The sequence below is a fragment of the Pieris napi genome, chromosome 7 (assembly GCF_905475465.1).
Source record: "Pieris napi chromosome 7, ilPieNapi1.2, whole genome shotgun sequence".
NCBI lineage: Eukaryota > Metazoa > Arthropoda > Insecta > Lepidoptera > Pieridae > Pieris > Pieris napi.
In genome coordinates this window covers 4,984,152-5,010,339 of record NC_062240.1, presented here as the reverse complement: position 1 = coordinate 5,010,339, position 26,188 = coordinate 4,984,152, and the positions used below count along the sequence as shown (strand labels likewise).

The window sequence follows — 26,188 nt, the reverse complement described above, 5'->3', positions numbered from 1 at the left end:
AGATGTCTAGGCATCACAATTAAATCCTAGGCCAGAACTCTTCGCTTTCTCTCAGCAGAGCATACCTCTATGATGAAAATTGGCAATTTTTTCACTTATTTAAGAAAAATTAAAAAAAAAATTAACTTTTGTGTCTAGACATGGGAACTCCGCGGTTTCTATTAGATCTTTTAGATGTCTAGGCATCACAATTAAATCCTAGGCCAGAACTCTTCGCTTTCTCTCAGCAGCAGCTTTTTTTTAATTTTTCTAAAATAAGTTTAAAAATTGCTAATTTTCATCATAGAGGTATGCTCTGCTGAGAGAAAGCGAAGAGTTCTGGCCTAGGATTTAATTGTGATGCCTAGACATCTAAAAGATCTAATAGAAACCGCGGAGTTCCCATGTCTAGACACAAAAGTTAATTTTTTTTTTAATTTTTCTAAAATAAGTGAAAAAATCGCCAATTTTCATCATAGAGGTATGCTCTGCTGAGAGAAAGCGAAGAGTTCTGGCCTTGGATTTAATTGTGATGCCTAGACATCTAAAAGATTTAATAGAAACCGCGGAGTTCTCATGTCTAGACCCAAAAGGTTATTTTTTATTTATTTTTTCTAAAATAAGTGAAAAAATCGCCAATTTTCATCATAGAGGTATGCTCTGCTGAGAGAAAGCGAAGAGTTCTGGCCTAGGATTTAATTATGATGCCTAGACATCTAAACGATCTAATAGAAACCGCGGAGTTCCCATGGCTAGACACAAAAGTTAATTTTTTTTTTAATTTTTCTAAAATAAGTGAAAAAATTGCCAATTTTCATCATAGAGGTATGCTCTGCTGAGAGAAAACGAAGAGTTCTGGCCTTGGATTTAATTGTGATGCCTAGACATCTAAAAGATTTAATAGAAACCGCGGAGTTCTTATGTCTAGACCCAAAAGGTTATTTTTGTTTGAATTTTTCTAAAATAAGTGAAAAAATTGCCAATTTTCATCATAGAGGTATGCTCTGCTGAGAGAAAGCGAAGAGTTCTGGCCTAGGATTTAATTGTGATGCCTAGACATCTAAAAGATCTAATAGAAACCGCGGAGTTCTCATGTCTAGACCCAAAAGGTTATTTTTTTTTTAATTTTTCTAAAATAAGTGAAAAAATTGCCAATTTTCATCATAGAGGTATGCTCTGCTGAGAGAAAGCGAAGAGTTCTGGCCTAGGATTTAATTATGATGCCTAGACATCTAAACTATCTAATAGAAACCGCGGAGTTCCCATGTCTAGACACAAAAGTTAATTTTTTTTTTAATTTTTCTAAAATAAGTGAAAAAATTGCCAATTTTCATCATAGAGGTATGCTCTGCTGAGAGAAAGCGAAGAGTTCTGGCCTTGGATTTAATTGTGATGCCTAGACATCTAAAAGATTTAATAGAAACCGCGGAGTTCTCATGTCTAGACCCAAAAGGTAATTTTTTTTTTAATTTTTCTAAAATAAGTGAAAAAATTGCCAATTTTCATCATAGAGGTATGCTCTGCTGAGAGAAAGCGAAGAGTTCTGGCCTAGGATTTAATTATGATGCCTAGACATCTAAACGATCTAATAGAAACCGCGGAGTTCCCATGTCTAGACACAAAAGTTAATTTTTTTTAAATTTTTCTAAAATAAGTGAAAAAATTGCCAATTTTCATCATAGAGGTATGCTCTGCTGAGAGAAAACGAAGAGTTCTGGCCTAGGATTTAATTGTGATGCCTAAACATCTAAAAGATTTAATAGAAACCGCGGAGTTCTTATGTCTAGACCCAAAAGGTTATTTTTGTTTTAATTTTTCTAAAATAAGTGAAAAAATTGCCAATTTTCATCATAGAGGTATGCTCTGCTGAGAGAAAACGAAGAGTTCTGGCCTTGGATTTAATTGTGATGCCTAGACATCTAAAAGATCTAATAGAAACCGCGGAGTTCTCATGTGTAGACCCAAAAGGTAATTTTTTTTTTCTAAAATAAGTGAAAAAATCGCCAATTTTCATCATAGAGGTATGCTCTGCTGAGAGAAAGCGAAGAGTTCTGGCCTTGGATTTAATTGTGATGCCTAGACATCTAAAAGATTTAATAAAAACCGCGGAGTTCTCATGTCTAGACTTAAAAGGTTATTTTTTTTTTAATTTTTCTAAAATAAGTTAAAAAATTGCCAATTTTCATCATAGAGGTATGCTCTGCTGAGAGAAAGCGAAGAGTTCTGGCCTAGGATTTAATTGTGATGCCTAGACATCTAAAAGATCTAATAGAAACCGCGGAGTTCCCATGTCTAGACACAAAAGTTAATTTTTTTTTTAATTTTTCTAAAATAAGTGAAAAAATTGCCAATTTTCATCATAGAGGTATGCTCTGCTGAGAGAAAGCGAAGAGTTCTGGCCTTGGATTTAATTGTGATGCCTAGACATCTAAAAGATTTAATAGAAACCGCGGAGTTCTCATGTCTAGACCCAAAAGGTTATTTTTTTTTTAATTTTTCTAAAATAAATGAAAAAATTGCCAATTTTCATCATAGAGGTATGCTCTGCTGAGAGAAAGCGAAGAGTTCTGGCCTAGGATTTAATTGTGATGCCTAGACATCTAAAATATCTAATAGAAACCTCGGAGTTCCCATGTCTGTACAATATGGTTTTTTTTTCATTTAGTAAAATCTTTCAAAAATGCTCATTATTTCGTTTTCTCTCACTCTTCTTTATTTTTTTTTGATAATTAAACCTTTTTATTTTTGGATTTAAATGATAGGGAACTGTTACAATTGAAATGATTGTTTTAATGAGACCTTATTTATCGAAATCGGTAAGAAATGCTCTGCTGTGATCGGGAAGCTGGCAGAGCATTTTAAGATTTAAAAAAAAATTATTTTCTGGACTAAAAAGTCCAGAACTCTTTCTAAAAACTATCAGGAACTATAGAACTATTGAGTGTGCTGCCAGAACTCTAATTTTTTTGTGCTCTGCTGGTAAGTGCTCTGCTAACTTCACAGACACGTTTCCTACAACCTCCTAAAACACCGACCCGTTTCAAAAACAAAAATTGACGACATTTTCCAGTCACAGAAAGATTACCCTGTCTATAAAATAAATATCGAAGAACAGATGTAAACTTAAACCTTGGTAACAACGCCTATGTATTATTATTACCTATAAAAATACTTACTTATAATGCATGATAAACTGCACACATAGTATAAACAGCCAGAGAACGAGACAGCACATGACATTTGATTTGAATGTTGTCTCGTCCAATTGTCCGAACTGATCGTCCAACGAAGCCTCCCGGAAGTGTAGAGACCATGGTCGCATGTGCTCTATCCGCATTTTACGGTTACTACTCACTTCTATCGAGTGATTTATTATGTCATCTTCCTGTTAAAGATTAAAAACAATATGAACGTTTGAAAGGTAAACACAAACAGATACTATTCATTAAAAAGTTGATCCAGCTTTCAACCACTAGATAGACTAGTTTTGCTGCGCATCGGATATAGCACATCGGGTTATAACATAAGTGTAACACAAGTTATGGATAGACGTAGTATCACTACATACAAATATCAAAACATCTTAATACAATGCGAACATGCTTCAAATTGTTCCAAGATGTGTTTTCAAAAACATTTAACTAATTTTTCCGCCTAGAGCTTTTGACTTTTTATTTTGCAAATTTGAATTGAATAAGTTCTATAATCGTTAACACTTGTTGGCTTAAGCATGCTTTTATTTTTATGTACATTTAAAATATACAATTGATATTAAATGTTTATATGTGTATTAATTTATTACTATATAACGTTGGTTTATAATTTGAAACAGTCAACTACGAACAAAAACTATAACTTAATTAATATAACTTAAACTTTCTTCAAGGTTGGTCCAAATTTATTTAAGTACAATTTACAAAAAATCACTTACCTCTGTCATAGACGCCATATCAAGTTCTTGCAAATCACTGTTTCTATTTTGGCAACGACGTAATATACCCGTGCTGTTGTTAAAATACTGAAAATGTTCATAAAAATATAATTATATTATTAGTACTTTTCAATATATCGTTTAGGGTTAATACGATACTTATATGTATCTAGACGCTCTCCCTACAAAATAGCGAGGAGAGAGGTGGCTGGCCATGTGCCGTACTTGTGCTGCTTGTGGTGACTTACCGGAATTGAATTTAATAAGTGGTGATATTATTAATAAATCCAACATTTGCCACTAATATTATAAAGTGAAAAGATATTTGTAACGAATGCACCGTTAACCGATTCCTAAAATTTAGATAAAAGCTAAAGAATATTACATTGTCTATGACTAGACTGTTCTATAAGCTATCTAGGTATATATAGTTATGTAGTTATTTCAAAAATATAAAAAAATTTAGGCGTGCGAATGGGACAGACTGGTGGACTATGTATTTGTTGCTTTCGTTTTCCCTATAAAGTGAGTGCGAGTGTTATTTTTCCGTGCCTACTACTTACTACCACGCGCTTATTTTTTAATATACCTATATGTAATGTTGAGCACGCTCCACTGATGGATCATACCTTAGTGTAATCTTATAATGCAAAAACACAAATTAAATACTAATTACATATATTTAAAAAATTATATACATACACTCTGAAAAGGCATTTCCGGTGTCCAATCAGTAGTCAACTCTTCGTCGACGCTGCCACTTGTCCTTCTTGTTGGTTGACCGTTTGCTTGATGTGGGTTTGGACTAAAAACAAATTATAAAAATCACATAACGCATTTTTTTTAGAGCAGTGTTGGCCTAGCCTGAGGTCGTAGGTTCGATCCCCGGCTGTGCACCAATGGACTTTCTTTCTATGTGCGCATTTAACATTCGCTCCAACGGTCGAAAAAATCGACGGCCTATTAGATAAACATATGATCATGAAACAGATACAGAAATCTGAGGCCCAGGCCTAAAAAGATTGCAGCGCCACTTATTTTTGAACGCATTTTTTGCAGCTTCAACGATCATTGCATAAGTTAATAGGGACTTAAATCCCGGACCACATCTCGTATATTTAAAAGCACGTAATTTAATTGGTACTCAAATCAAAGTAATTTTTACACGTGCTACAAATACCTTGGCTACAAGGGTACTATTATAATAAAATAAAAAGATAATACTCACAGTACCCGAGATCTATTCCTAGTTGGTCGAGGTCTTTCTGTGCTTTTAATTAAGTACGTTTCGATGTTCAGCTCTCTTAGATATGGATTACGAGCCTGGCCGTCGCCACTTTCAACTTCGAACGCACCGTTCAAACATTCTAGTGTTGCTGCTGATATATGGACTCGACTGTATACAAATAATTATATTTAAAGAAAAAAAGACCTTTGCTTCATAAGTAATAAATACAATACAATAATACATATTTGTTTATATATTTGGGTTTCTTTAGGAACATTTGGTGGCTGTGACGGTTTACAAAATTGTTGTGTTGTTTGAATTATTTTAATAAATAATGTTGAGAAAGAGTTTAAATGCACTACGTAAGTGACAATACCCAATGATCTCAATAATTAATACATGGAAATAATCCATAAAGTTACAGTTAAATTCCATTATATTTTCTACCAACACTAATAAACTACACTACATTTATAAAGAAAATATGTATTATAGATTTCGATTGGCGCCAATGCCCTTCGCCGTGCAGGCACTACTACCACAGATTAGTAAATAGGAAATTTAAATACAAAACAAAGGTGTTCTTTTTTCAAAAGTATTAATAATTATTGATTCTATATTTAAATTTAGTATCATGAGCACAGTCATTTTATAGAAAGTCATTCATTGATTCGAATTCGGAAAGATTCAAATTTTAAATAAGCGGGATGTGTAGCTCATTTACGCAAATTATTGCGTACAAAAAATGGCGGGCTTCGTCGCATTTTGTTAAAAATGCTGTTTCGCGAAATTGTAGAATTATTTAAAACAATAAAGAAGACAAGATAAGGCTCACGAGGTGAATATATTATCACAAATAATATTAACATAGGTAATTCGCATAAAATAGTACATACTTTCAAAATGGTGAAATTCTGTCAATCCAAGTACAATTTGAGTAGTTTTTATGCGAATACTTTTCACAATTTGAAGATATAGAACAAGTTTTTAAAAGTAAAATTGAATTTCAATAACGTGTATATTGCAAGTTTTATTTATTATCAAAATATTTTACCCAGGCAGTCCCCCGCTCTCCATATGGTTGGCGAGTGTGACATCATGTGACCACAAATCAAACTGCCATTTTAGAAGGCCCAACACGCCACACAACACAGTACCACTGTGAATGCCGATTCTCATGTCTAAGTCCACCTTAATAAATATAAATAATTGATTAATCGTAAGCCTTAAGATAGAAAGAGAACAACAGATATTTTGGCATAGACAATACATTTACTTGAACATTTAAATTTTAGAATAAAAAAATTACGTTTACGTAAGTTTTTCAAATTTTTTCGATTTAAAGGGGAGGAACTCAAAACGGCATATTTAAACCTTGTCTGATGTAATACTATGGACGCATTTGACCCATCTAGGATAGAGGACCTTAAACTCACCTGTGCATTATATCGTACATCCCGTATGGCTCGTATCATATGCAGGCCCATATTGACGCAGCAGTAGGCGTGGTTGCTCCGCTTCTCTGGCAAACCACTCACACAGAAGTAGCAGTCGCCTAATAGCTTGATCCGAAGACAATGGTTCTCCTACGAAAATTTAAAATAACACAATTATACCACCGTGGCATATTGGCACCATGTGACCAACATGGCGTAAATTCCGTCCTGGATTCGATTTCCGGTGAAACGTTAAGGGTAGTTTCAGAAAACCCCAAGATGCTATCCAAAATTAAAGAAAGAGACTTGAAAATATTCGGCCCGTTGTGTCAAAATACGATATACGAACAAATGAAAAAGTTAATTAGTAAAAAAGCTTTATTTTTTTTTATAACTCACGAATCATACTTAAAAAAGCTCGTTGTTGTAAAATAAGTACTTTTCTAAGCTTTGTTAAAAAGCGGCCACAACACATTGAGTTATCTCGAACAAATCAAAATGTTTTTTGGGCAATGCCTTAAAATCTATTATTTTACTATATAAGCTTTAAAGGTATTGCCAACTAGGATAGAACATACTTTTTTTATTTTCTGCAAGCGCTTCTTCAAGAAGTCTTTTAGATTGTTTTATTCGGAATATTTAATTTTCGTATGACTTAATATTATTTTGAAACAATAAACTCACCGAAGCTAACCTGTCGAATCTTGCAAATAGTTCATTGAGCAACTTGACTAGTTCTTGCGCGCTGCATTTGCTGGATAATTCTGAAGTAAATACAGATTCTCTAAGTAATTCTATTAAGTCTCAATTGATGAATTTATGTCGTTCATTTATTTGTAGTGAGTGATAGCAGGCGAAATAAAATTTTATAATAGAAGAAGATACCTTGTGGAGCATTTAAAGTACGGAGTACTAAATTAATTTATAAAAATATATATTGTTACGAAGACGGGTCGACTGCAATGTTTCTTGATTTTTCAAACCCGTTTTCAGGCGTTTTCAGGCCTGGTTATACCCCTTTGATGAAGGAATGTTCTAGAACGAAGTTTCTAGGTGTGGGACAAGGACGGAATGATACGCGAGAGAGAGGGAAGATCGGAAGCTAGACCGAGCACTCTAGAACGCCGTACGTCAAGGACGGAGCTGCTAGTACGCACGTTCTAGAATTGTGCGATCGCTACTCAGTTGCGCTGCCGCCTAGAGAGTTCTTGAACATCGTTCCCAGGGATATACAGGGTGGCCAAAAAGTCGTGGATCATCGTGGATAGATGAGGTCATCAGCGGCAAAAAATTGTTCTACGGGAGGTCTCTAAGGTCAACCCTTGCAGAGTTATGATTTATTTTGGTTTTTATATGAAAATTGACTTTTTTTACTAATTCTTATTGAAATTCGAAAAAATCTACATCCTGTATCTTTTTCATAATATCCACTAGATTGGTACTGATGAGTTCTTGCATTAGACATACTATTTATAGTTGTTTATTGAGTGTATTGAAGATAATATTAAGTTATACGATGTAAAATTTTTTCAAATCATAACTTTTTGTTTATTTCGGACCCCACTGTGAAAAAAAAATACTCTACCGAAAAGTGACCCTATACTACAAGTTTTGGCGCATTTAATATGGATTCTGAAAAGGTATTACACGTGGCCATGAGTCGCTCTAATATCTTTCTAGGACGAAAAAACAACAACAACAACACCCTGTATAAGCGAGCCGAAACGCGACCAGTCAGTTCAGTTTTGAATGCGATACCAAGCGATAAACACCGGAGTGACAAAGTGCGAATATAGCGAAGAAAAGTGAATACAAGTACTGTGTGAAGTGCGTGTTTTTAGAGTAATTAGTAACAGTATTTTGAGTGTGTATTTAGTGAAGTTTGTGCGTATTTTCCAGTTTTTAGTGTTAACAAATTCCTCGTTAATTTAATTAGAAAATAAACCCTTGAAGAAATCTACGGCGTTTCTATCCGATCCCCTAGCTCGTAACAATAAAAATAAAATATATTACCGGTAAATCCTTTAATATCAGCGTACAAAATGGACACATTCTCGTGTCTTTGTATATATAAATTGTTAAACTGTTGTTCCTGAAACTCCCCTTTCACCTTCGATACATGACTAGATATTTCTTTGGCTAAAAAATCTGGTATAACTGTAACAAAAACAATATACTATTAATAATATTCCAATAAACAATATCTTCTAATACTCCATATTATAATTTTTTATTTATACATTTAACTATACGATAAAAGAGTAACTTTTAAAGAAATTAGTAATTATTAAAAATAAAATTAATCATGAAAAGTTGAAATAAAAATAAAAATCAATAAAATTTCGTTATAATTTATACCATTTAGATAACATAGATCCATTTTAGTTAGTATGTACAATTAAAAACAACTAATTTTCGGACCAACAATTAAAAATAAATTTAAGATGAAATAAATAATGCTCACCACTCTGAAATAATTTCCACTGCCGATCACTCTCTCTTTGGGTTCGTTGCCTGGTTACCATTGATCGGCGAGTCTCCAGAAATGCTTTTCTTTGACCCCAGTCTGCCAAATACTTGGCATACATCCCCGCGAAGTTCACCGCTCCATACAACAACGCATTAGCAATCAACAATCGCATAGCACATGATTTAGCCTATAAATAAAATGTTACATTAAGATATTTCAGAAAGATTTGTACAGCCGTGCAATTCTGTAACTCACTTTTCGAACTCACACAGCGGTTTTCGCATCGGCAGTCGCTCTCAAATCAGTCGTGAAGCAGCATTTTATGATTTGGCATTCTGATAAACAATAAACTACAAGGTGGGCTTTTCAGAATGCCAAATCATAAAATGCTGCTGTGAGTTACAGAATCGCAGGGCTGTATACGAAAAATATCATTCTAATAAGAACAATTTTAACAGATTTTACAGAAATACTGGACGGCAAACACTTGCAATCAAAATAAAGAGAAAATGTAATTAACGTTTTAATTCCGCAGGTTTCTTTTAAATGCAATATTGACTTAATAGAGTATTGACTATTCTTCATACATTCTTTGATATACTTACAGCGTTTGGATTGTTATCCATAATATCCTTAACATCCATTGCAGTAGCCAATACGTGTGAGATCGATGAGAGCAAACCAATAACAATGCACCAGCCTAGAGATAGCGGCAACATCGCGTAGGGAATGAAAATAATGAATAGCATATACCATACTTGGTTTTCTGGTGCTTGAAAGCCTATGCCTTGTCCGCTTAAACCTAGAAAGTCAAATTATAATATAAGGTGTCGCAGTGGTCTAAATGACACAATCAGACATGAACCTAAATTCCGGCAGAAAAAGCCACCGCAATTTTTGGAGGCATAGGAGTTTATTTAATTGTTGACCTTTTGTAGGCTGATAGATGGATAAAAAATCTATAATCATTAAATTTTGCAACGGATCTCTGTTTCTGTTCCGCGCGCTTTTCAACATTCGTTTCTGCTTCTGTGTCCGCTACTTTTATAACGGAGATACAATCGGAAGTTTCACATTTTCAGGAGTACAAAAAAGAAAAGCGATTGTCTTTAAATGAAGATCCTCTTGTTGGAAATTAAATTCACACAAATACCGTTATCTTTTGCCATTAGTGCACCAATATTTGTCGGTACGCCCCGGCAGCGTCACCGGTGAGCATTAAATGTTGTTGCAAAGTTGCAATATTGTTTTCTATAGGAGATGTCTAATATATCTATTTCTAATCTAGATTTGGTGTAATTGATACTTAATAAAGTATATTTGTAATTTTTTTTTCTAATATTATTTAAATTTCCGTTTCTGCATCCGTTTCCGTTTTCGTTTCTGCAAAAATTTACTTTTGATATCTGTTTCCATTTCTGGTTCCGCTAAGTCACTTCAGTTGCGTCACTAATTATAACGTAGAATTATAATTAAAAACCTCGTCATAACATGGGAAAATTATTCAATGCTCGATACGATACTATCAAAATTCACCATATATGAAACGTACCTTGAGCAATGAGTAGTATCCAGGTGGCAGCAGCGGCCCAATGCAAGTAATTATTGGCAAAGCATCGCCACGCTCCAAGAAGACAAATTGAGATGTTGAGCAATGAGAAGGCAGCGGTCCACGCTATTTTGTACGCATCAGTAGCATCTTCTACTGTAATACCAAATACGAAAATGAATATTGTGACTAAAGGTAGGTAAATGATAAATACTCAATGTCAAGTTTAAGTTCAATGTTACAATTTAGTTAAAATACATTTTGAGAAATCGACACGTCATTTATTTAAAAAAAAAAAATATTTCTGCATTTATGCATAACATGACGTGTTAACTCGTGACAGGTTAATTTAATATTAATCTTAAATAATAAAACTTACGTTTATTTCGATTTGATAATGTGTAAATGAGAGCTAAACAAATCTGAAAATAAACAAATATTTGTTACTTTAAAATACATTTAAACACTGAAGAAGTTTCTAAAATTATCTTATTTATGTGAACCAAACCGAACCATAAATTCAAAGTATCGAGTGGTAAAAGTAACTCCATCAAGGCGAACTTTTCATTCAACTTTATAATGTTACTATCGTCTTTAAAGTAATTAGCACATATATTGGCGACTTAAATTTCTCTCCTTGGTAATGATTTTATTGGGACAGGTTGGTATTCAAATAAAATGAAATGATGAAAATTCTATAAATACCTTCAATGCTAAGTCTACAACGTTGACCATTATGAGTGACTTCTGCCTTTGTCGTCTTGAATACCTTTGATACGACAACTCCACTGTTTCGTCCTACAAAAAAAAAAAGATATAGTTGGCAAAAGAAAATACAAGAATAAGAGAGGCAAACAGAGCCATGAATATAAATGTGAATGTGAATTCTCTTAACAGGTATGCATGTCAATAAAATTAGCTAATAACAATGATTATGATTATGATAACAATGATTCTTAAATATTTCTTTACAACTAGATGACCCGGTAAACTTCATATCACCTACTCGTACATGTATTTGAGTTAAAACATAATACTTTTTTTAAACAGACTAAAGAGATCGGTCTTCATACAAGCTATGAACCACAATTTTCTGAAGGCATATAAATATATAACCGAGAGACAATTTTATATTTCTAATATTTCCCACCTACGAAAAACTAGTTTTTACTGGAAAATTCAATTGTCGTTTTTAGTATCTTCTATACTTATTATTTTGTTTGTGTGTATTTATGTTTCCTACCGTTTAAATCTTTGACTGAACTTTCACAAATATTTTAAGATCATAATTAGCCAAATCGGTCCAGCGATTCTCAAGTTGTAGAGTTTTAGATATTCAACAAAAATATATTATATTGTTTATAATGCAAGCATTGTTTATGCTTGCATTATAAACAATGGTGTCGAAAAGCACAATTAATAATGATACAATTAAAGTCAACTGACCTGACTTTCAGACAGGAAGGCGACTAAACGTTTGGCTACTCTTTGTATTCATTGATCGGAACTATTACATTTGTGTAGGATTACCGATTTCCTGTTATTAAATGAGTGTAAAGTACATTCTATTTTCTATAAAATATATCCATCTAATTTTACGACGGATTTTAGATACTTCGATTACACACAAATGGAGTTTATTGCGATTTTTGGTTATGTGCTTTTCCGTATGTGTGTATATGTTTCTTTCTTCTGATTACAGATACCGTTTTTGTAATATTGGGGTTGAATTCACTATTTCAAATTGCATCTTCCCCTAAACACACTTTACTAAATAAGTAGAAATATTGCTAAGTTTTTTTCACTTAAACTGGGTCAAGGAACTGAACTTAACTGAAATGAACAATAAAGATTTATCTTACTTTAAAACTATTTGTTATTGATGGCCAGTAGATTCCTTTATAGTAAAGACAAGTTCTCAGCATGTTCTCCGTCGCCACTATAAAAAAAAACAGTTTTTAATATGGATCAATTATTATAAGTATCTATGAAACTTTTAATTTTTCGTTTGCCATCGGTCAGGATTTAATAAGACTTAATATTACATGACATGACTATGCGGCAAAATTGTAACCATAAAAATCACATCAAACTATATTTTGTAAGTTTAACTATAAATATTTTGACTAATTTATCAAATAGAAGTTAAATATATATAATACATATATATATTATTATTGACGTAGACGTTGAGGTTTTAAATAAACTTTGACGGTCATACTACTTACTACTGTATGAGAGCTAGATTATGGCAAGTAGATTATTCAATAACAGTTCACGTTCAGATCACGTACGTAGCATCATTTATATGTTTTATTGCTTAAGAACCCGGTATAAGAAGAAATCCAAAAAATAATCTTTCTTTAGTCTATATCGTATTAATCAAAGGAATGAGTTTTGCTATTTTAAAGTCCGCTTCTTTTGGAGCGGTTATACTTGTAATATAAGACAGAACTCACAAAATTTATTTTGATGAACACAGTTCGGGCATTTAGTACATAAAATATGTTTCTACTGCCAAAATACTATTTAATTACCTGGATCACTTTCAGCACGAAATGGATCGATACTATTTCTAGCGCTGTTCGTAGAGCCGTCATCGTCACTCACTCGCAACTGAAAAGCAATGTTTTATATCACAATAGTGTCCTTAACCAAAATTGCGTGAAATTTTCTAGGTTTGTTTCATTGATACACGCCTGGTGGCTTCTAAACTAAAACAAGTATTGCTTTTGACGTCGAACTCAATACGGGTTGTATTGAATGAACCATACACGTACATAAAAGCTCTATACCATGCTTTTAGAATATAAAATTCGTTTAGGAATTTTCTTCCTGAAATTCGTTCTTTAAAAAGTGTTATTGTTTCTTTTTAGGGTTGTTTGGTAGGGATCGTGCTGAAAAACACGAAAGCTTTTGTTTTAGAAATTATTAACTATTGTAGATTTATAATTTTGCCATACCTATATCTACCTCTACTACCTATACTACTACTACGTACATCCTTTATAAACTCGAAAGTCTTTCAAATACAACTTTGGATAATTAAATTCAATTCGTGACGTTTAATTACTAAACGCTACTTTGGTCGGATTAATAAAAAATCGTAGTTAAACTCGTTGACTTGCTACAAAGCAAATGTATTAACACACATTGTAAATGTTTTCAAATATTTTGAATTTTAAATAAACAATTAATATAACTTTACTCAATTCAAACATTATTTGTATGTCATATGATTTTATAAGAAGTTGTTAATTAAATTAATAAAGACAAATTTATTAATTTATTTACGCACCTTGATAGTACTTTATTCGCGTTCATATTTATTATTATTTATTAAAGTGAAACGTGTACTCGTGTAAACCAAACCACTTTTGTACTTATATATCCCAATGTTGCGACATCAACGCTACGGATATTGAGAGAACTAAATCGAACTTGCATACAAAAAACGTTGGAGTCGATATCACTCTCGCTTTGGAAGCTGCAGGATAAGGGCGTAGGTAGGTATCACCTAAGGGTGCATCTACACCATCTCTACATCTTCACCATGAGGGAAACAAACGCTTTGTATAATTTAATATAATACACACCGATACGTTAGATTTTTGTATTTTATCAAATAATAGTAATTTTAATATGTAAAACTTGTGTGCTAAAATGTTAATTTACACATGAAAAAGGATAAGTAGTCCCAAAAGCCTCCTACCGTACTCAGCTCGTACACGCGACACAAACCCCAATTTAGTTGATAATTAATGGCCTCTGTCGTTAAAATTGCTAGTTTTATAAACAAGATCGTGGCACTCAAGTCAAAATTTTATAAAGAAATTTTCTATAAAATTCAGTAAAAATCCGAAAATTTTGAGTCATATGTTTTTTGGCACATATAAGTTTTTAAACTTATAGTTGTTTATTATGTATTATATACACGAAATATTTGTTTCTCCGAGAATAAAAGTATACATCTGAATCGCTATATGCCTTAACCACTAAGCATGTGTGTGTTAAGACGTATTATTTTACAGGTAAACATTAAAAACATTACTCTGCTATTTACGAATACGTAGAAAAGTTTATCTAGAGCATATCATTGCGGCGGTAAAAATCATATTTAATGACAATATTTAGTCATACTTGTGATCAGATAACCGTTGCTCATTCAAATTGATGACGAGAATTATTGATGCATCGTAATAATGACTCATCATTGTGTAATAATTCATTACACTTACAAAACACCATAGACATAATATTTATTCCTAACGAGACACACACACAAAATAATAATCAAAAAAGAAAAATAACAAAAAGTTATGGAAAGAAGAAAAAAGGAATGAGGTATATTTTAAAGTGTGTGTGTTGTGGTTGTAACTGGCTCTGGCCCAGCATTATGCTGTGGAGCAGACGTGTTCCACGGCGCTGGTCATTCTGCCCGAGACCACAACTGTTAGTTTGCCCCTCAGACGCAAAAAAGGAAAATAATGTAATAATATTAATAGGAGAAAAATAATAATAGTAAAACTTAACAGTGTAAGTACCATTTCATTATTTTCAACGTAGACAGTTTTAGGTTAGGACTTTTTAGTCTTTTTTAAATCTATTTTCTATGTATATTTTTTATTGAGTGTCTACAATTTTTATCGTGCTTAAGTTGGATGTATAAATGAACGTAAAGAGTTTCAATAGCTTTAAAAAATATTGGCATAAAATATTTTTTATCCTGTCAGTATTATCGCAATGGTGACCTCGTGATTTTAAGCTTTCAAATCATCAAATCTCTAATGAATAATAATAGTTAAATGATAGGACCTTTAAAGTTACCTGTATTATACATAGTATATATACATACCTGTTCTTCTGGTAGTGTACATACAGTAGTATCAGTCGGCCCCGCAGTTGGTTTTGGCAAGTGATCATTCTGTGGCTTAGCTTCGTCGCTCTCACCATCACGCGCCTCCTCACAGCAATTACCCTGGAAATAATTAATCTTAATCATACTATTAAGACTTAAACACAAACAAAATTAAAAGAGAATAAGTTTTTCTAAGATTAACGTTAAGTTTAAAAGTAAATTTTTCGTTATCAATTTTTTATTACACTTGACTTGCCTTGCCTACTAAGGGTATATTGAGTTCTTTTTTGCTATTTTTATATTAATTAAAATCCAAATTAAAACAGATATAACCATATCAGTTAAATCTGTTACAAATAAAAGGGTACATTCCAACCATACATGCAGCATTTAGAGTTAGAGAGTTATTCAGTAGTTAAATTAAATACTTGCGTCGTAGCGTTCGTAGCCGTAGCACTGCCGGTTATATTCGTTTCTCTCGCGTTTGTAATTCTTTTATATTATTTAATTTATATTTAAAACCTATGCGATCCTATACGTGTTTATCACTTATAATTATTAAGTCAGCTAATTGGTAACGTAATATTTAAGTTACGAACTTCAAATACTTTATATAATTTATATTTATAAATTTCGTTCGACTAAAACTGATTTAAAAAAATTGTAATTTAAGCTGTTGCACAGTAGCAATAATTTATTATTATTGTTAGTTATTAAAACACGGAAAAGTTAAAAAAGTATTAGGTGATTTTATTGTTTCATGCACTTCCCCTAATCACATTTGGCTTTTGAATTCAAATTTATTTATAACTATACAACCACCCTAATAGCTAATAGCCAATGCGATAGTTGTATAACTTAATTACCGTAACATAGGAATTTAACGTCATTTTTTCAAACCGAATACCTATATAAAAAACTTTAGAGGTGTCAAGGGACACCCGGATGGAACGAAATTCCTTTTGATTAATTTATATGTTAAATGGTATTATAACAGTATGATAGATTTTCTCGACACCAATCTTACGACGAAAAAAAAAGCCAACATCACGAGGTGTTCCCAGGCGGTCACCCATCCAAGTACTGACCTCGCCCGACGTTGCTTAACTTCGGTGATCGGACGAGAACCGGTGTATTACAATAGCAAATAGCAAAAAAGTGTCGTGACAACTTTTCGTAAGAATTTTTTCCGTCTAGCCCCCTTTCACAACGCGCGATAAGGAACTTCGTTCCAAAAATGTCGATCGTTCAGAGACAGTATTAAGCACTTGTAACGCCCTTCTTAAGGGGACCTGGTGGCACAAATCCGTTTCGCCCCTAGGGACTGGAAATAACCTTCGTTTTCGCCGTCTCAAATAGCCCTTTGGTACAAATAAACTACGTTCTTGCAGCACACTAGGATTGCTAATAATTCCCAAAAAACTTTAACAATGTAGCAAGCTGTAACTCCCGTCGGGTTTCTAGCTTGTTATATCCAACCATCCCTAACACAAACAACGTTTGAGTACATTAAAGGTTTGACGGATAAGTACTATTGATATAAAAACCGTGTAAATTTATTCTGAATACGCTACAACATGAGGCAGTACTTCATCTCATGTGGAGCACAGACTGACGAGTTAAACTCAGGCATGCTTCTAATCAACGCATTATACAGGCTTGAAATAACTTAAATGTTCGTAAACGTTGATGTTCTTCGAAGCACAAATCGTAATATCTTATAGGCTTTTTTACATATGTCTATTATGTCCTCCCGGAATCTCAATTGTGCATTTATTTGTACTCCAAGATCTTTCATGAATGTTCTATTTCTTTATGTTACCCTGGAATAAAAAGTAGCCAACGTAATAATATTAACGCGCAAGTTTTAGTAAGTTAAGTAAATTAGTAAGTGTTTTCATTCTCGTGTCACGGTGTTTGTAATTAAACCCCTCCGAATTGGCTCTACTGAATTTGATTTTCTGCGAATCCGACAACATCTATTTTCAATCCCTCTCTCCTCCCTAAAGGGTGGTTTACCAGCCCTAAAATTTTTCTTTATTTTTAGACAAAAATTTTTGTTTTTATTTTTTTATGATACACCATACAAAAATATATACAACCCTTAATTTTTACCCCTATTTATTATCATAGTAGATAGTTATTTTTATTGAAGTATAAAAAAAAATCCTAGTATAGGTATAGGTATACATGGCAAAACAACGTTTGCCGGGTCAGCTAGTTTTACTATTAAAATTGTGTGCCTACAAAATATATTACGTCACAAGTGTTTACCATTTTATGGTCATAGTTATGTTAAGTACTGTATCAATAAATATTAACATAATAGTAATGGAGCAATGACGGGTAGCTGCTTCTATAAGGGCAAGGCTCTATACTTGCCAACTGCGCACTGGCGGATCATACACATCATCAATTTTGTTTCTAAGGCGTGTTAGTTTACTCACGACGTTTTCCTTCATCGAAAGAACCAATATTACTAAAATAAAAAACGTTCAGCCAGTGTTCATCATACAAAATTAAAAGATATTCAGTACTCTAGTGGACACACACCAACAATTGAGTTTAATATATAAAGCAGTATATATAGCAGACGATTAAGTGATATAACGCTCTTTTAAAAAGCAGTGATTTATTAAAGATTACCCCAAGACTTATACCGCAGAATATTGCGCTTAAAACGAAGAACAAACTTAATATTTTTATAAATGAGATTTCAAATAAAATGAAACAAGATTACATTTTCAACAAGCAAACAAATGCTTCCGTCGTTGTGTTTGTCCAATGGGAATTGATCAAAGGGCTTGCTCATTAGAAACAAAGTTATGAACATAAATAGCGGTAAAGCGGTCGGAACTTTCAATTTCAAGGCGCGTAATACCTCGTAAATTACGTTGAACTCAACGAATAAAAAGCAAAAATTAATAAAACCGAGCATATTTTAACCTTAGCTTTAAGAATTATTAATATAAATTATCTTCAATAAAATACGTATTTGTATTCTATAAATTTAGATCCATACAGCAAATTCACAATGAATATTTCCACACCACTTCTTTACTTTATACATTAAGAATTGTAAGAAATTTTATTGTGAATTATAACTGTAGTGAATATTTATCCTTTCAATCGCATAAATCACTTAGAAGCTTAGTTATCCCAGGCCTTACGCCTCCGTGAGCTTTTAGCAATACTTATCTCCTACTAAGTTAGGATGATAGCTTAAACTTCTGAAAATAAAAAAAGGGTGCGTGTACTTATGTACGCGCGTAAGAAGTTATACTTCTTTGGCATTATTAAAAATAGTTTTTGATTGCATGCAAATAATTAATTACAATAATCAAAGACTGGAAAAAAAGTCATTATAGTCAATAAAGTTCAATTTACATTTAAAAATTAAATAAATAAATATTTATTATTATTCTCTTACATTAAGTGTAACATAAATTCTATTATTATTCGAATGTTGTTTTTAAATTATGTCCAATGCCGTAGCATCTTCCGTGGGCAATTTCATACTGATAATTTTAACCGTTACACAACGGTGCGCGCGCATCGTAAACTTTCACTCTCATCAATTTTTCATAACGCGCCTAAAGAAAACTTCAAAAAATAATACATTTTGTAGCGCAAACACATTATCAGGCTACCATTTTGACCTAAAGATTGCTTCTATCTCATTAAGGCGATGGCGACTCGCATTTAAAACCTCAATTGCCTGTGAAAATATTACTTCTATAAGTTATATTAAATATAATTCAACTACTTTTTAATCTATGTAATGTCACAAACCGCCCACGATCGCTAGTCTAGCAAGGTAAGTGTCCCGTATCACTGTGCAAACGCATTAATACCCTGTCTCGCTATCAGTTATCAATAGTTCACGATAACACTGTTTCAGCTTTCATTATCATGTTTTACCTGGCGCTTATGATTTTACGCTATTTGGAAATATTTGAATAGTCAAGCTTATATTATGAAATGCTTTAATATATTGAAATGAGTTTACTTTAATTAACTTACTTATTTATATGCTTATAATAAGTTGAAATGAGAATATTTATTATCTCTAGTCATGTAACCTAACATTAGTTAAGTTATGTATATGTTAACGTAAAATTGTAAAAACCGTTAGATTGTAATCTATCGGTTATCGGTATTCGGTAGATTGTACTAGGTACACTTACTTAGTTATCATTCAAACTTCTTTGGTCAATTACAGATTAATTTTACTTCCCAACAATTTCATATAACTACCGAATAATAATACGTTAATTTGTAAGCAGTTCGTTGAGGTTCACAATCTTTCGACAGTTTACAATCTCGCGAGATAGATTACAATCTAACGGTTTTTACAATTTTACGGTGACATATAGGTACATATTTTAGTTATTAATTAGAAGCGCAAACCAAATGTTGGCAATCATCGCACACTTGAAGCCAATATGAGCTCTTTAGTTTTTCCCACACTCATAAATTGTAATAAACCATTCTCGTTTCCGATAATATCCAATAGGTCGACTACACTTATATTCTTTATATGTAACATAGTGGTAGGGGAGCCCACGATGCTAAATGGGGATTTACTCGAGCGTCGTAGAGACCTATTGGGATGCAAAGCTTAGATAATAAGAAGAAAAAAATGTTATATGATATAAACCTTTTCATCGGTGGGGGAAGCGGCTATAGATTGTTAAATATGTAAAAAAAAACTGTTGCATGGACATCCTCGAGCGCGTCAGATATTGATAGCATCAATGCCCTACGTATTTTTAATAATGTACGTATGTTAATCTGATCGTTTGCATGATGCGGGTGGTTGTATTTAAGGGTTGAAAATTAAAAAAAAATAAAAATTATCGAGCGCGTCAGATTTTCTAAGGGAGTGTTAAGTGCACCAAAAAAAAGCTCTCATTCACTAATCTGACGATTTCGATGGGACGCAAACCCACGGCCATTTTCATAATTTGCAAAAAAAAAATCGCAATTTTGAAATACTCAAGCGCGTCAGATTAAGATATATGTGGTTCATCTTTATGTTCTAAACGTACTGTCTCATAATCTGACGATTATCTAGAGGGATTCGCCTGATCTGACAAAAAAAAAATAGAAAAACGGTTCACCTAAAGGGCCATCCCTGCAACTTCCCGCTAATTCCATTCCTGGGCGCTTAAAATTGATATTTTGAGCTCGCTGAGTTCAAAGAAATAACATTTCTATGCATTTGAGCTCTCCCAGCTCGAAAGTCTGATAGAAGTTTCAAAGATCACTATTTTTGGAATTTTCAAACCGCAATAACTTTTGAATGGATCAAGCAATTTTCACGCGGTTGGCGGCATTCGACGCAATTTTAATTGATCGAACCACAAATTTCGGATTAATCCCGAAAAAACACTTTTTCGGGTTTCTTTCGTTCACGATATCTCTCGAACTAATCAACCGCTTTTGACCAGCTTGGTAGCGATCGACGTGGTTTTTCAAGCTCAAAGGCGGGTTAGTTTTTGAAGTTGATCGATAAAGAAACCACTTTAAAAAAAAAAACTTATTCTTTTAAGATTTTTCAAAATTTCTCAAAATCTATCGGTCCGAATCGGTTCAAATTCACAGGAAATGTAATTTTGAGGGAAATATTTAGAACGCCGTTTAGTAGATTCCGATCGGTTTAAGGAAATGTAGGCATCACGCAGCTGCACGCATTTAACTTTATCGACGAATTTTTGTTATTTCGGCTTGCGGACATCGTCAGATTATATATTTTTCATTATTCTTGAATTATTTCCTTCAAAATAAAAAAAAAATTAGCTGCGCTCGAGAATGTCGAGATGACGTTTTTTTTTTACAACTTTGTTGCCCTCCCCTTTTTTTCCGTCACTCTCAAATTGTCAGATTAGTGGAATATACACTTTTTAGGATGTAATTAACTCACCCTACCTTAATCTGACGCGCTCGGGAATTTCTGATGGTCAATTTTTTTTTACTAATCTGATCCTGTCTCCTTCACGGGCGGCCTTATATATGGGCCTCATATTTTGTGGAGGTACTTAACCGGGTACAAGGTATCCCCCTATATATTAATCTGCCGCGCTTTAGTAAATCCCGAAATCCCCTCTTGGGCTCCCCATAGGCGTCGCTTAGATTTAAGAACCCGAAAATAAGTCAAGATAGTTTTTTGTTAATCCAGCGTTGCAACCCCACAACCCCTTATTTTATGTCAGTCATATGTTTTAAAAGATTAAAGTCAGTTGAAACCCAGCTTCAAACAAAGAGTTTCATAGATTTAACATATATTAGAACATCCCTACAACAACCCCCATCGAACTTAACTCTCTGAATGTAGATTATATGATGTACCAACACAAAGATGGGTCATCCAAAATGTCATATGTGTAGTAACGCTCGTCACTTGTCAATTAAATGACCTAGTTATAAAAAAAAACAGTGGCACTACAACCTTTTAGGCCTCAGAGTATGTCTATATGAATTCTGTGATTATATCTTTTAACTAAAAGGCAAGGCCGTTGAACGAACCTACGACCTCATTGGTAAAGTCACACGCTGAAGCCGATGGAACAAAACTGGTATGATAAATTAAATAGCTATATACATTTTAGCTATTTAATTTATATATACATCTATATATACATTTTAATTGTTATATTACCTCAGTACCTAACTAACTATCTATAAAATTTCGAACGAAGGTCAAAATTTTCATGTGCATATATACTAAAGCCTTAAATTGTTCTTAAACATGGAAAGCGAGTTTATTCGTTCCAGGAGACAACACGCAAGTGAAATATTTAAGATAAGAATAAAATAATACAATATGGCTTATGTAAAAGGCATATAAAAGGCCCATTAATCATTTTGTTGGATAAATTGTCGGTTTATTGCGTGTCATCTCCCATCAGGAGATTAATGCTCAGGCCGTTGACCTTTTTTTCTCAAATGTTTGGTTAAGTAACCTAATATTGGAAAAATTATAGGCATGGAAAAACCATAGTACACAGATTCAATATGTTCATGTTCGTAACTTCAAAATGTCACCTGTATATCGAAGAAATTTTTGTCGCCAGTAATGTTTAAGAAAACACAAAATAGAGACTCTTGGGCCGTGGGATTCAAGTGCACAGGCGCTTATCAAAGATTTAAGTTGGCGCCTAGTAGATAGTACCGGTGACCCCAGAGCTGGCACTTTCCTGGCTCAACGAATAAGTATCGAAATACAGCGAGGAAATGCTGCCAGCGTTAAAGGTACACTGTCACAGGGGCCAATTTTTTTAATTTTGTTGATTTTCTTTTGTAATAATTTTTATTTTTACTTTGTAGGTTAAGAAAATTGTAAATACTGTACTTGATTGTAAATAAAAACAAATAAACACAAATTTGTTTTTCGTTTGGCAACTAATATAGAAGTGACAATTCCCCAAGGCGGGTAACACTTACAATAATTGTTTGTCTATTGGTTCTTAATAATGTTAATTACACTTTACCTTTCACTTTGTATGTTAAATATCGAAAATTCGATATATTTGTTGATTACCGCTAACTATAAACAGTAGAACTAAAGAAACAGTCGTTTGTGGACATAATTTACATTTGTTACTGCTAATATATATTACTTTTGTTGTTATTTACATAAATTAATTCAACATATATTCTATATATAGAAGACATAAATTCAACAAACAGAAATTTCACGAAGGAAATATTGACTACTAATGAATTTATTTAAATTTCACGTTTTCTCTGCTTCGTCTAGGGAACCACAAAATAAGTTATTAAGCGTACGTTTTACGAATATTTAAAACGTTGTCATTTCAATAAATTGGACATTGAAATAAAATAAATATGAGTTTTATAAATAGTAATTTAAAGTATATAGTGTGCTAGTAGAAATGTAAATCACTCGACGCTAATAAATTAACTTGATAACGTTCACTTAGTCCTTAGGTATATAGTTATCAAAAGCTACGCGTGTGTTTTTAGGTTTACCGTTTCCATTATTAATTTAGTTTGATTCTCAGGAGTGAAAGCTACAATAATATTTAACTTGTTAAAACTCGAATATTGCTCGAATATTTCAAGATGTCGAGGGAATTCTTTTCCATTACCGTTAAAAGTTGAGTGTTTTTTCAACCTTTTGGAATAATTATGATACTTTATTGTAGGGAAATATAACTTCTTAACTTTGAAGTCTACCTTGGTATCATCGAAGTAGCCTACCTTAGATTTGCTATCTAATTAAACAAACGAATGAAACCTTTTTTATAATACTGTATGCTCTTCACATGATAAACAATACAACATAGATATTTTAGTTTATGTTAAGTTTAGTTATTTATTTCAATGTATATTATTTTAGAAGTAATTTATGTAATGATTGTATAAAATACATCAATCACCTATACAACATTACTCCCTCACGTTTATTAACCAATTAGTTTAACAAATGCAGCATCTAAGAAACACTCGTAAAATGTGTACACGCTTTATTGATACTTATAGTGTGCAATAATTCAAAACAGTATTAGGTACAAGATTTATTACTTACTCGGCAGCATTCTTATATAACCCATTGAGAAAAACTGTACTAGTGCAAATTTTGCTGCGACACGCTATATATAAATTTTTTATTGGGCTTAGATTACAGTAAGAGTATTTATGAATTAGTTTTCTTTTTGTTGTCTGTACTTCTTAATTGCTTTGGAAAATATATTGTTAAAATAATATTTTCGTGGTTTGTTAAGTACCTTCATTCTATTTGTCATTTTAGTTATCTAATATATAAAATTCTCGTGTCGCGGTGTTTGTGGTTAAACTCCTCCGAAACGGCTTGACCGATTCTCATGAAATTTTGTGTGCATATTGGGTATAACTGAGAATCGGACAACATCTATTTTTCATCCCCCTAAATGTTAAGGGTAGTCCACCCCTAATACTTATATTTTTGTATGCATTAAAAAATACATACAACCCCTAATTTTCACCCCTCTACGATCAACCCCCTATTTTTTATTATAAATGATAAACATGGCAAAACGACGTTTGCCGGATCAGCTAGTTATATTATATTTGTATTGTTATAACAAAAAAGATTCATGAAAATATTATTATTTAACCTAATAAATAAAAATTAAAACGACTAAAAAGAGAGTAAACAATTAGTGGCTTGGCCAAGTTAAAAAACATCATTATTTACAAGCAACGCCCTTACAAGCTTGTATATCAAGCTGAACAGCTATTTTTATTTGGAGAATTTTTGTAAAGTTTTCCCGATAAAAATAACAGAATAAAATTGAAACGTATTTTATGTAAAGTAAAAAAGACAGTTTATACTTTATTTAAATAATTGATTAATAAAGCGTTTCGCGTTACAAAACCGCTTAATACCTAGTTCCGCAGAAGACACTCAATTTGAAGGAGTAGATTAATATATTATATATTTTTGAATAGGTTACTTGTAATTCGTATAAAGATAGAGATAGTTAGATAGAATTTGGATACGATTATTTATTTAATACTTCTTTGCAGGTTAATGGAGAGGAGTTTACTAAATATAAACAAAAAGACATAGGGTAAGAAATTCTTACATAAGAAAAGGGTAGAGGATGTTACAAAGAGACTTCGAAAGGGCAAGGGAAGATGGGCGGGACACACCTTTCGTGGAGCTGAGAAGTGATATAATGAGTTGGTACACAAAAATTTGAAAAAGTATAAAACTGGGAGAAGGCAAAGTGGGACGAAAAGGGCAGAATAGAAGGGTGTGGAGCAGGATTTTGTTGGGATCGCCAAATGGACTTAATTTTTTTTTTTTTTTAATTTATTGTATGTAAGGAAAAAGAACATGTCCGAAATAACGGCATATTTTACATTTTATTTTTATTTTGCAGATAAAAAATTCTTCTACAGCGCACGCTTATCTCTCAGCCACACTCTCAAATACAGAGTGTATATAGGTACACACACATTCACATACTCTTGCATTAAGGTAAGGTCTTACCATAAGTATACGTGCATGACTTTTGTTTGATTAGATGTAACACTAAGACTGCTTTTTCCTTCTTTTAAATTGATTTTAACATTCTCCATGTACCACGGTTTAATTGTTATCCCAACACAGGGGCTTCCCTAGTGCGTGGACTACCGCTAGATCAATTTTGTCACAATCATATTTCTGTCATAAATAAAATTTCATTATTATTATTTATATATCTTTATACCTGTTTGACAGCCAAGAGAAATAAAACAATAGTGATATTTCTGCTTCCATCTCTTTAAAAGAAACTTTTTATATTCATACTTTCAAAATATTCAATGTAGGTTTTATCGTTTTAAAAATTAAATCGTTCGCACTATCACGAAAACGTGGACGAAACTAAACTAAACTTCATTACAATAAGGATCAATTTCCTGTGTATTAATCACGACCACGTCGTTTCAGTTAACTGACCGGAAACTTCGAAAGGGCACCTAGAATATACATTCACTCTATTTACATTTTCGTCGATTTCATCTTTAAATTCGACAGGCAGAAAACTTTTTACAGGGACATCATATATTGTTAATCATGAATCACTTAGATTGGAATAGTATAATATATATATATATATATATAATATAACTATTTATACTTCGAATCCTTACTACCACCAGCATAAGTCTTTCCTGCTTCTCTTCTGCCTTCTCATAAGAAGTCAAAGTTATTCTGTTCAAGGCGTATAATGTCAGTTATAT

The 26,188-nt window shown here is 32.7% G+C and overlaps 1 protein-coding gene across 2 annotated transcripts in view; it reads right to left on the bottom strand.

Annotated features, from left to right (window-relative positions):
• The window catches only part of LOC125051233 (adenylyl cyclase 78C), a 73,423-nt gene that overhangs the window by 10,873 nt on the left and 36,362 nt on the right, over positions 1 to 26,188 (bottom strand). For both annotated transcript variants that reach the window (XM_047651445.1, XM_047651447.1), the window contains exons 5-20: positions 15,449 to 15,571; positions 13,131 to 13,209; positions 12,456 to 12,532; positions 11,299 to 11,391; positions 10,973 to 11,015; positions 10,597 to 10,749; positions 9,650 to 9,846; positions 9,039 to 9,231; positions 8,588 to 8,731; positions 7,259 to 7,338; positions 6,575 to 6,724; positions 6,193 to 6,329; positions 5,139 to 5,306; positions 4,613 to 4,715; positions 3,911 to 3,997; positions 3,156 to 3,364 (exon numbers count right to left, since the gene is read on the bottom strand). In XM_047651445.1, the coding sequence (XP_047507401.1) occupies positions 3,156 to 3,364; positions 3,911 to 3,997; positions 4,613 to 4,715; positions 5,139 to 5,306; positions 6,193 to 6,329; positions 6,575 to 6,724; positions 7,259 to 7,338; positions 8,588 to 8,731; positions 9,039 to 9,231; positions 9,650 to 9,846; positions 10,597 to 10,749; positions 10,973 to 11,015; positions 11,299 to 11,391; positions 12,456 to 12,532; positions 13,131 to 13,209; positions 15,449 to 15,571 (2,036 nt within the window). The remainder of the gene's footprint in view (positions 1 to 3,155; positions 3,365 to 3,910; positions 3,998 to 4,612; positions 4,716 to 5,138; positions 5,307 to 6,192; positions 6,330 to 6,574; positions 6,725 to 7,258; positions 7,339 to 8,587; positions 8,732 to 9,038; positions 9,232 to 9,649; positions 9,847 to 10,596; positions 10,750 to 10,972; positions 11,016 to 11,298; positions 11,392 to 12,455; positions 12,533 to 13,130; positions 13,210 to 15,448; positions 15,572 to 26,188) is intronic.